Source organism: Sceloporus undulatus, chromosome 4 (assembly GCF_019175285.1).
Source record: "Sceloporus undulatus isolate JIND9_A2432 ecotype Alabama chromosome 4, SceUnd_v1.1, whole genome shotgun sequence".
NCBI lineage: Eukaryota > Metazoa > Chordata > Lepidosauria > Squamata > Phrynosomatidae > Sceloporus > Sceloporus undulatus.
Genome location: NC_056525.1, coordinates 204,194,487 through 204,206,283, shown reverse-complemented (window position 1 = coordinate 204,206,283; position 11,797 = coordinate 204,194,487). Strand labels below are relative to the sequence as shown.

Genomic DNA, 11,797 nt, shown 5'->3' with positions numbered 1-11,797 from the left:
AGTTTAGGTATTTAAAGAAAGGAATACAGTAGAATCCTACAAAACACCATGAATTCACTAAAACATTGTACATATACAAGGAGGCCTTTGCATTCAAGTATACTTTGTATCCTGCAGATTTCACATTTGATACATCAACAGCTGCAACTGTGAAAATCCATTGACACGTGGGCTGGCTGACATGAGACAGACATTTCATCAGAGAAAAGCAAAGTCAGTAATCTTGCCTTTTGAAAGTAACATATCTGATGGAATTTCTTCTTAAATTTACAAAGAAATCATGACACATTAGACTTCATTAAGCGTTAAAATCATACTAGCAGGATGAGTTACACAATATGGAGGATGGGTTACACAATATGCTAGTCACTGTTATTGACCCATAGCTTACCCAACTGCTTTGAAAGAAGGAAACACTGTATTTTAAATAATTTCCTTTTGTAGGGGAAGCATCATAACATACTCTCACTCAAATGGATTAAATGGTGGTTATTTATGACAGTACTGCTTAAACTTTCTGATGTGGTAGACCAGCAAGTTTTTTTCCTCTCCTAATGTGCCAGGGACCAACACTGCATCTGTGTCCCTTAGCTAGAAAGTGTTTCTTTCCTAGAAACCTCTTGTGGTCCGGCAACCAATAGCTCGTATACTAGCACTGATCCACAGCTCATCCCCTTGAGTAGCTTATGAAAACAAACATTACTTATGAAAACAAACCCTTCTGCATTCCCCTTGTAGAGAAAATTGTCTTGCTGCCCCCCTGCCTGGCCTGCAGCTGAGCTGAGAGGGAACATGGGAGCTGTGCTGGATGGCGGGTGGTGTCCTGGATCCCTTCCACACTACACTGTTATGGCATTATTCTTCTACTTTAACTGCCAGAGCTGCATCCTATGGACTCCAAGGGCTTGTAATTTGGGGAGGTACTAAAGCTCTCTGGCTGAGAATTCTAAATCTCTCTCCCTGAACTATAAATCCCAGGATTCCACAGGCAGTTAAAGCACAATGATAGTGCTATAGTGGTGTAGTGTGAAATGTCCTTGCTTGACAGAACATACCAGTACCCTCTAAGTGTCCTGAGCTGGTATTGACAGTCCTGAGTAGTCTTCTGTTCTTACACACACACACCAAGAAAAGATTGTTTTATAAATATCCCAGATCCAAAATACCCTACAGAAATAATCCACTTGAAGACTGCCAGCATTCTTCCCTCCGAGGCCTGGACCAATAATTTTCACACAATGTTGTGTTCAAAGTGATATTATCCCGTGATAATGGTTTTCACATGACGTTGAGGTGAAACGTGATTAAAGTGCCATTAACCCATGAATAACCAGGCAAGAAGCAGCAGCAAATCATTCATGAGATTTTCACAGGATTTTGCTGTTTATTGTCTAGTTATTCCCTGGTTGCTCACAGGATAATGGCTCTTGTGTTAATCTCATTTTAATGTCAATCGTGAGATTTTCTCAGGTTAATCACTGTTTAAAGTCCCAATTTTCCCCCCGTGTGATAAACTCCTTAGTATTTCATGAATTCACTGAACCATTGCACCCAGACAAGGAGGCCTTTGAATTCAGCGTCTACTTTGTATGCTGCAGGAGTCCCATTTGGTGCATCTCATAAACTGTGTGTAAACACTCCTTGGCGCATGGGCTGACTGACCCCATGCAGACGTTTCCTCTCCCTTTCCTCCTTGGTCCTCAGCTTCCTTCGGTGGCTGCAAACTGCATTTCCTTTGGGTTTTTTTAATTATTATTATTTTATTAAACACACACAACACAGATAATACAAAACAAAGCAAAAATAACAAAACACATTTAAAAACATACCTCTTCAAACAAGTTACACACTGATCAGTACTGCATCCAGTTACCAGCTGAACTCAGTTACAGTGGGTCCTTGTTATCCGCTGGCGTTTGGTTCCAGGATCTCCTGTGGATAACAACATCTGTGGATGCTTGAGTCCCATTAACTATAATGGCCAAGCAAAAAGCTCTCCCTTGTATCAAATGGCAAAAATCAAGGTTTGCTCTGGGGGAATTTATACTTTTTTGGGGGGAATATTTTCAAGCCACGCATGCTTGAATCCGTGGATTAAAAAAATCCATGGAAAAGGAGGGCTGACTGCATACACCTTTTCATCGTTCTCCTTCTTAATGCACATCAGGCTTTTGCAAAACACAGATGCTGTTTTGTTTTTGTTTGAAAGGGTTTTAAACTTCAATGTTAAGAATGTAATGTTTTGAATTGTTTGAATTGTTTCATTGTCGTTTTTTCCTCACCTTTGAGACTTGCTGAAAGAAAGAAACGGGGAGCGTGAGCTTCCCTAGACTTCAGTCCACTTTGCCAAAATGCATCTGAGGAAGTGGACTGAAGCCTAGGCAAACTCTTGCTGCCCATTTCTTTCCTTTAGTGAGTCTCAAAGGGGCTACAAGATCTCTCTGATTCTAGGGCTACATCTTTGGATTTTGCACGTTTTAGAGTGTTTTAACTTGGACTGTTTTAGGATCTGTAAGCCGCCTTGAGTCCCTGTACTGGGAGGAAGGCTGGATAGAAACATAAACATAAACATAATAATAATAGACATACTCTCTCTCCTTCCCTTTACTCTCTCTTTCCCTTCCCTTTACAGCCTTCCCATAGATCCTTCTTTATCATTCCCTTCCAGAATCAGATATCCCTCCACCTTTCTCTCTCTCTCACTCACTCTTTCTTTCTTTCTCTCCTTCAAGTGAACTGGAAGGAAACCTACCAGAGTCATCATGTATTGACTGAGCGGAGAACTGGGGCCAAACCCACCGGCCAGAATCCCAGAGCCTTGAGGCAGGGCAGTTAAAGCGGGATCAAAGCGGGTTATATTATCCTGCAGTGCGGACGCAGCCTGGGCGGGAGGAGCCTCCCACCTCGCCTTCCCCCTTGGTTTTGGGAGCCAAACTTCCTGAAGAAGGGCGGCTGGAGGCGGGGAGTTTCCAGGCGGAGAGAAGGCAAGGCAAGGCAAGGCAAAGGCCTCCCTGTCCTCCTCTGCCTTGTTTGCCCAGAGCAGGAGAAGCCGAGGAGACGAGAGACCCAGAAGGGAGGATGGAGCTGCTGTCCTCCTGGGGCCTGGCCCTGGCCACTCTGCTGGCCCTCGGGGCGGCGGGGCTCTTCCTCCGGAGGAGGCGAAGGTAAGCGGGGACCTGGCCCTCCCTGCCAGGCACAGAGCCTCTCTAGTCCCTCCTCGGTCGCCTTTCCCTCTTCTTCCATTCATTCATTGCTCCCTTCTTTGGGCGAAGGGGCTGGAGCTTGCTGCTGCCAATCCTCCCCAAACTTTGGTCCTCCAGGTGTTTTGGACTTCATCTCCCAGAAGGCCCTACTAGCTGGGCCAAACCTCAGGGAACCTGGGAGCTGAAGTCCCCAAGAACTGGAGGACCAAAGTTCGAGAAACCCCGCTGCCACCACACTCTCCAGGCTTCATGGACCTTCTCAGAGATGATGATGGTGGTGTTGCTGTAAATAAATAAAAATAAGTAAAAGTAAAAATAAATAAATAATAAAATAGAATAAAAATATAAAATAAAATAAATATAAAATAAAATAAAAAATACATAAAAATAAAATAACATAAAATAAATATTAATAAAATATAAATTAAAATTAAAATTAAAGTAAAACAGAATGTTCAAAGGCAGGCCTGTTGTTGAACATAAAGGAAACAAAAATAATGACCACAGAGAACCTACACAAATTTGAATCAGACAATGAAGAAATAGAAATAGTAAAAGAATTCTCATACCTGGGATCAAACATTGATAGAAATGGAGACTGCAGCCAAGAAATCAGAAGAAGATTAAGAATTGGAAGGAAAGCTAGGAAAGAACTAGCGAAGATCCTAAAATGCAAGGATATACAACTGAGCACAAAAGTTAGAATCGTAGAAGCCATTGTATTCCCTATTGCTGTATATGGATGTGAGAGCTGGACATTTAAGAAGGAGGATGGGAGGAAAATCAACTCATTCAAAATGTGGGACTGGAGAAGAGTGCTAAGGATTCAATGGACAGCCAAAAAGACGATCAAATGGGTCCTGGAGCAGATCAAGCCAGAAATCTCCCTAGAAGCCAAGATGACAAAACTCAGGTTGTCATACTTTGGACACATCATGAGAAGGCATGAATCACTGGGGAAAAAAAACGGTAATGCTAGGAAAGGTAGAGGGAAGTAGAAAGAGAGGAAGGCTGCATGCAAGATGGATGGACTCTCTTAGAAAGATCACAAGTATGAGTCTGCAGGAATTGAGCAGAGCTGTGGAAGACAGAGAGAAGGTCTTGGAGATGTCTCATCCATAAGGTCACCATGGGTCAAAATACAATCGAAGGCAGTTAATAACAACAAAAACGGAAGCCAGCCTATACTGTATGTTCTATATGCATACATATGTAGAGTTTTTGTTTTACTATAGTCAGTAAATAACAGTATTTTTTTTAAAAAAGAAAAAGAAACAGGAGCCAGCCTGTACTGTATGCTATCTATATGTGTATGTATCAGTACTGTAGAGAGATTTTGTAGCCCCTTTCAGACTAATGAGTGTATCACATTGGGGTTACTCTTGGCTTTAAAGAGAGATTAAAGTGCATTTAAAGCATCCCGCAAATGAAGCGGAAATGGCAAGTAACTGTGCAAATGATTATCACACGCAATTGTGTAAATAAAGTGGTATCGGAAATGCAGTGTCACTGAGATCCCTAAAGTAAAAAAGATGCACATTAACATCTTTATGACTGCTTTCACATGTTGTGTGAAATCGTTTCAAAATTGCAAGCTGCTTTGAGTGCATTAGCACTTTTTATCAATGTTAGGCACAAGAGGGTGAAAATATGGGTTAGTCTGATATGAAAGTTATCAAGTCTATGCCTGGACACAATTTTAAAGTGAGAGAGCTACAGTTTAGGGTACTGAGCATATGAGTGCTGGGACAGGGGCTTGTTATCTCTTATTAACTAAGGGCCCATACAGACTGAAGGTACAATGTTGATCTCTTTCCCTTAAGGTACAAAAGTAAAGTAAATAAAAACAAATTGGAACAAATTGATTGCATAAGTTTAGTTTTGACATGATGAAATCATCTCTGGTGAAGCATGTTGGCTCTAGAAGTCATATAAGTAGTTGAATGGAGTCTGAAGGAGCTGGAGAGAACCACACCTTAGATGGGACAATGTTAATGAACATTCCTCAGATCTGGGCTGTATGGAAAGATGTTGAAAAGAAAACCATTTCTGAAACAAACCATATCGGAGCCTGTTTCAGTTTGCAAAAAAGCTAGTAGGAGACACAAAAATACTTTCTGATCTGATGAAACAAACCTTAATTTGTTTACCTTGTTGCAAAACACTACGGCAACCATTGCCCTGAGAGTATTGCGCTAACAGTGAAGTATAGTGATGGTAGCATAATGCTATAGAGATTTTTTCCCTCAGTAGTAACTGGGAAGCTGGTTAGCATTGAGCCAAATGCAGTAGGGAGAAATTCTGCAGGAAACACAGTTTCAGATTGCCAGGGTCCTGGGACAAAAGTGGAGGTTCACCTTCCAGCAGGACAATGAAGAGTCTGTGTTCACAGCCAAAGGGCACTGGAGTTATTTAAAAACAAAACAAAACAACCACCCATCCACCCTGAATGTCTTGTAATGTCCCAGTCACAGTAAAAAAAAACACCTCTGTGGCAAGGCTTGAAAGTGGCTGTTCCTTAGTAGTCTCCATCCAGTCTGACAGAGCTGGATCAATCTTGTCAAGAAGAAGAAACAAAGACCCAATCCACAAAGCTGATAGGGATTTACCCAAGAGATCTCACAGCTATAATGACTGCAAAAGGTGCTTCTACCAAGTACTCTCTCAGGATATGTGTGTGAAAACTTATACAACTAACAGATTTGCTTAACTTTTGTGCTATATTAAAAAATAATTGTTACAATTTCATAGTCTTGGATACTGTGTGTACATCAGATGGTTACAGTGCCAATTACACCCATTTTAATTACTGATTGTTACACAACAAAATGTGGAAAAGTCAAGGGGGTGAATAAAACTGCAAGGCACTATATATGCATCTTAAATATGCTTAAATAGTATGGTAATGACTATTGATACTGAACTGAATGGAACTGAAGTGAATCTTGTGTTAAATATGCTATTGATGATAGTGCATTTAGGCCCTTTCCTCATTGATTCTCATGAATTTAGCAGTTTTCTGTCTATTTTTTTATTTTTAAAAAAGTACAAATTTTGGGGAACACTGTGGGATGCAAAAAGGACTTAAGTGTTTCAGTTTGTCCACTTCTTTAGGAGAAGAAGGGGCATTGAACACCTTTTGTTAACAGTTGCTGTGCCTTGCACTCTTTACTTGCTTGGTTTCCCAAGGGACAGAGGAGTAATTCTTGTGCCCTGTGTCACTTGTCCTCTGAACTGAGGCAGGAGAAGGAGAGTAATCGGTGGAAGAGTTGCTCCACACAGCCAAAATGGGGAGCGCACCCATCTAAGGGAGCCAAAATCTCTCAGCACTTTAGAAGATTGACTGAATTCCTGCAGGGTCAGAAGTCATGTCTCTTCCATTCTGCTTGGTAGAGGAATGCTGTTCTCTTCCTTCATCTGTTGTGTGACTGACCTATAGCTCAAATTAAATTCTGGGTGTACTGATTCTAACCAGCATTTATTGACTAAATTGTATGTACCTACTGCTATCTTCCCACACAAGTGTTCTGTAAATGAGTTCTGCAGAAAAAGATAGAGTTTAATGTAACATCATAAAAACATAAAAGTAGACATTATACCAACACTAAAAGACAGCAAGGGATACAGAGAACAGTTTTAGGAACCTGGCTGTTGAAGCTTTCACAGAACAAAGATCTGTTTAGATTTCTCTGAACCCTACAGCTCTGGAGATCCCTGTGCAGGGCTTGTTGCAACCCGATGCTGAAAAATAATACTTGTTTGGAACAGGGCTTCACCAGCTGATTGTGTATTTGGAATGGGAATAGAAGTATCATAATAGTAAAAAAGCACACATTATAGTACGCCTGCAAACCAGTGCAAATGTAAAATCAGAAGTGACTCATTTCTAAAAAAAATCATGCCTTGGCAACTGGAAATCATTTTAACCCTCCCCCCCAGTTCCTTGGATCATGGAAGCTAGTTCTCCTCCCCCCCTTTAATGGTCACATGCTCTAGATTGAAATCTTAGAATGAATTTTGGAATGACAGTAGGCTACAGTTTTGAATTTCTGGTGGGCAGCCAAAAAACTGCTTGTTCTTCTCCATCCCACCTTCCAGAGGAGAATCAAGGCAACCACACATTTTGGTTGGTTATTAATGATAGTCTTGAATGTGATGTTCTTCTGAACAGCAGAAGGAAATACATTTGAAGTGAATTCAGACTCATTGATGATCATCAATATTCCTCTCCAGTTTCAAAATAGGAAGAAAGGCTTTCTTACATTTATATTGTACTGTACTTTGGAAGTGCTTCCTGAAGCCTTGTGTAAAAAAGGAAGATATGTCTACTTTCTCAGTTTGGATCCACTGAGTTTGTCGAGCTAGTTCCTCTCTCCTACCTGCCTATGGTATGGCCAACATTCCCCTTCCTTTCTCACACAGAATAGTCTTGACATGAGTGGTACTGAACATGTGAACTTCCATGCCACACTTCCTGGTATCTCTCAGTGTACAGCCCATTAGCTGCAGCAGCTCTTGTGTCACCCCTTTTTCCTGTAAGGATGTGCTGGTGGGGGATTCTGGCGAGTCAGAGCATTATTTAGCTTTGAGGAATGGAAAGAGATGGAGGAGGCCTGTGGTGCTGGACAGTCTTAGTGGGGTGGGGGGGGGGGCATTTAGTTTTATGACAGATGGGATGAGGGTTGAATTTGTCATGCTTGCCCACAGAAGAAAGGGACTTCATAATGGCGGGCAAAGTTATGGACATCTAGAAGGAAGCATTGGGTCAGACATGACCCTATACAGTCTTTTAAAACAATATTTAATACTCACACCTTCTACTTCCTGTTGATCCAGTTCTCTGAGCAGTGCAGAATCCATTAAAATATAGAAAGTGGAACAATGTGAAGTCAGAACACTGCTATTCAGTTCAGTATTTTGTGCCTTGCAGAGGCCAGATTCAAATCTTTCAAGGACTTAAATACATGCAAGACAGGATTTTCTTGCCTGTGGACACTCCCAGTCACAGGCATATTGGTATTATTGATGTACATGTAGATTTTTACACTTTATTTCAGAACAATATATGTGGACCCTGGAAGTGAACTTGAGTGGGAAATGTTGAATTCAGCAGCATGTTTTAGATTTTGGATATGATTTGCTGTGGATATGATTAGCAAGATTCACAGTGCAGTAATCAACTTAAAATATTGGCTCTCAACTTGTCTTGATGATTTGTCAAAATAACTTTTCGGGCCAGTTACAGTATTTGGAAAGGTTTGCAAATACATATTGAACCCAGCACTTTGCTTTCTGTGTTTTCAGACTCCAGATCTGAATTTCATTACAGATTTTTGAAAACTCCTCAGGTGTAAAGCTCTAACCAATTGAATAAGTTTCTACCACTTGTGAAAACTTTCATGCTCTAATAATCTAGATACATTGACTGTATTATTACTTGACAGACTAACTTGGCTTACTTCTCTATAGTATTGCTTTTCTGCCCTAATGTCCAGATGGTGCCAACGTGGCTTGTACTAACAAGATTTAAAAGAACAGAACAACAGCAAGAGTCCATAAAAGCACAAAATAAATTTTAAAAAATGCCAGTAAAAATGCAAAATAATATCAATAAAATGGAAGACGATGACAGATGTGGGCTATACTAAGAAGGCATAGAGGTCATAAGAGATTAGGATGGACTTTGGTTCCTAAAATATAATAAAGTTGCTTTCAGGTACACACATCTAGGGAGTGTAAATGCCACAATGTGGGTATCACTATGCAGTTGGGTCACTAGGGTTGATGTCACCTGGTGCAGTAACTCATGGGTATCACCACCCTCACTGACCACCACCCCCCACCATACAGAATCTGTCATTAGATTTTTGTAGTAACGTTACTCATAAATTGTAATTCCCATATATCACTGAATGTAATAGCAATAGTTGTGACTTTAAAAACTAGTAAAACTAAAATTATACTTTTAAATTACAAGTGGTTTCAAACTGGATTATTTCTGTAGTGTGTTTTTTTTTTACCAGAAATGCATGCCTTGTGGCATGAGTAGAATATTTCTTGACAGTGGTTGTTACACTATATGAGCCTGCCCAAGCTCATCTGCTGGGGAAGATATTCTCTTTGTAACCCCACCATCACAGGAATATTTAGTGAAGACATGGGAGAGAACCTTTTTGGTGGCTGCTCCCAGGTTATGAAACTCCTATCCTCAGGAGGTCCATTTGGCTCCTTTCCTGCTATCTTTCCTCCAGCAGATACAGACCTTTTCAGTTAAGGAGGCATTTGATTTTTAATACAGTGGACGCATGTTATCTGTTGGAGTTTGGTTGCAGGAATCCCCGTGAATAACAAAATCTGTGTATGCTCAAGTCCCATTAAATACAATGGCATAGCAAAATGATGTCCCTTATATAAAATGGAAAAATCAAGGTTTGATACTTGAAATGTATACTTTTTTTGGATATTTTCAAGCTGTGGATGCTTGAATCCGTCTATAAAAAATCTGTGTATAAGGAGGGCCAACTGTATGTTATGGCAGATTATGGCGGATTTGTGTTTCTATTTTATTATGTTTTAAAACTGCTTTAACTTGTGGTTTTTAAATAAAAGTTCATATTAATTGTGTTTGAACTTCTGTACTAAGTTTTTTTCCCCTTTTTTTAGTGATACTGTGTTGTCCAAAAGGTTGTATGTTGCCTGGGGTCTCATGGTGGGAGAAAAATGGGATATTTATCAATCAATTAAACAAACAAATAAAATGCATGCTTTGATTAGAAGAATGAAGACCTCAGATTCAGAGCTGATTCAGAAGCTGATCCATGTCTGAAGGTTCTTTTGGAAGTCTTTCTGATTTTAGAATATTAACTCATGCAGAAGCATGAAGCACATATTCTTTATGAATTTCTGAAAAGTTTGACCCATGTTGATCTTAATCATTTGGCACCCCAACCATGCATACATTTCCCCCCTAGGAACTTCTGAACTTTTTGGACATGAAGCAGTTGCTACATTTTGCTTGCCTTGGCATAAATAAAGTTAATAAAGCATAGGAATGGCTTTTCACAAGGAGGCAATACTTTAACAAGAAGGCAATGGTTACATTGTGTGATCTGACTCTTAGCTGTAAGCAATACATACTTTGGTATCACTTAAGTTCACACCACAAAAATCATTGCAACCTGTACTATAGTACAGGTTCTTCACTCACTCCATGGCAAACTCCAGAGGTCCCTGATTAGACTGGATAACATGTGGGTTGTTACCCAATCTAGTTCTGTTCAGTGGCTACCACTGCTACAGTCAAATCCTGGTCCATTTTTGCAAATACAATGTTACACTTGCCAGGCACATAGATTTGCTGCAAATCATCACCAGAAGGGCTACAGAGGTGAAGGTTCAAAACAAAGATTTGTAGAAGCAACTTTCTCTAGTGTAGGAAGCAAGTCTGACTCAGTTGTGTGCATAACCAGCCCATAAAAATGAGGCCTGGTGTACTCCACCTACTAATATATACCCAGTATGAACATAATAATTGTGTGAATGTTCGCATAGAATCAGAGTTGGAAGAGACCACAAGGGCTATCCAGTTCAACCCCATTCTGTTGATGGTCTTCTTATTACAGTGGCAGATAGCCACATTTCCAGTGTTTCTTTTTCATTTCATACATGCCAGCGACTCTTAAAATGAATCCATGAATATATAATCATCTTAGGATATATTAACGTGAGTTAAGTAAACCATTGCCCCATTCTGGTTTAGTGTGAACATTTGGAAATCCTGTTTATATATTTTTGCATTCTTTGGAGAGTGCCTAGGCTATTTGTATGACTCCTGAGCCAAGAATGCTTCTGCTGTTTTTACCTTTAAATTGTGTCTTTTAACATCTTCAAAGGCTCAAATGGTCCATTTAGAGGAAGAATGTAAATGGCAAATGACTAAATTTATATCTAAAAGGATGTTAGATGTTTTTAATTGAAATGAAAATAGCAAGAAGGTTTTACTAGCTTATAAAATGTTAACGGCAAAAAAGAGTGAGTTGCTTGGAGAACACTCAAATTTCTATTGCCATACCATAGTAATGTGCACTACTTAGTGCCTTTTCATGATGGCACTCATTGAGTAGTTTATTGCATTTCCTGCTAGGCTTTGGTCAGAATATTAGCTCAGTGGTAGAAATGTTCATCTAGAGGTATAGCACACTGTGGCACACTTGTGTCTATAGTTCACTGTTTGGATTTTGGAAATTAGAGAAATCTTCAAGAATCCTATGTAACAGTAGATGATGCCTCTGGATATTTGTTTAGATGAGGGCTGAGCAATTTCAGTTAGGCCCATTCTGGATTGTAGGGTGGGCTGCACTACCATATTTGGGGCAAAAAATAAGCCAAAAATGTATCCTGGAAGTTCCCAGAAGTGTTTGGAAATCTAGGAAAAGAGATTCCACCTGAACATTAGGAGGAACTTCCTGACAGTAAGGGCTGTTTGACAGTGGAATGCACTCCCTCGGAGGGTGATAGAGTCTCCTTCCTTGGAGGTCTTTAAACAGAGGCTGGATGGCCATCTGTCAGGGATGCTTTGATTTGGATTTCCTGCA

General features: G+C 40.1%; 1 protein-coding gene across 1 annotated transcript in view; it reads left to right on the top strand.

The window, feature by feature from the left end:
• Positions 1–2,822: 2,822 nt before the first annotated feature.
• Positions 2,823–11,797, top strand: part of LOC121927910 (cytochrome P450 7B1) — a 127,193-nt gene continuing 118,218 nt past the window's right edge. Inside the window, exon 1 of the mRNA XM_042461949.1 lies at positions 2,823–3,164. Coding sequence (XP_042317883.1) covers positions 3,079–3,164 — 86 coding nt within the window. The 5' untranslated portion in view covers positions 2,823–3,078. The remainder of the gene's footprint in view (positions 3,165–11,797) is intronic.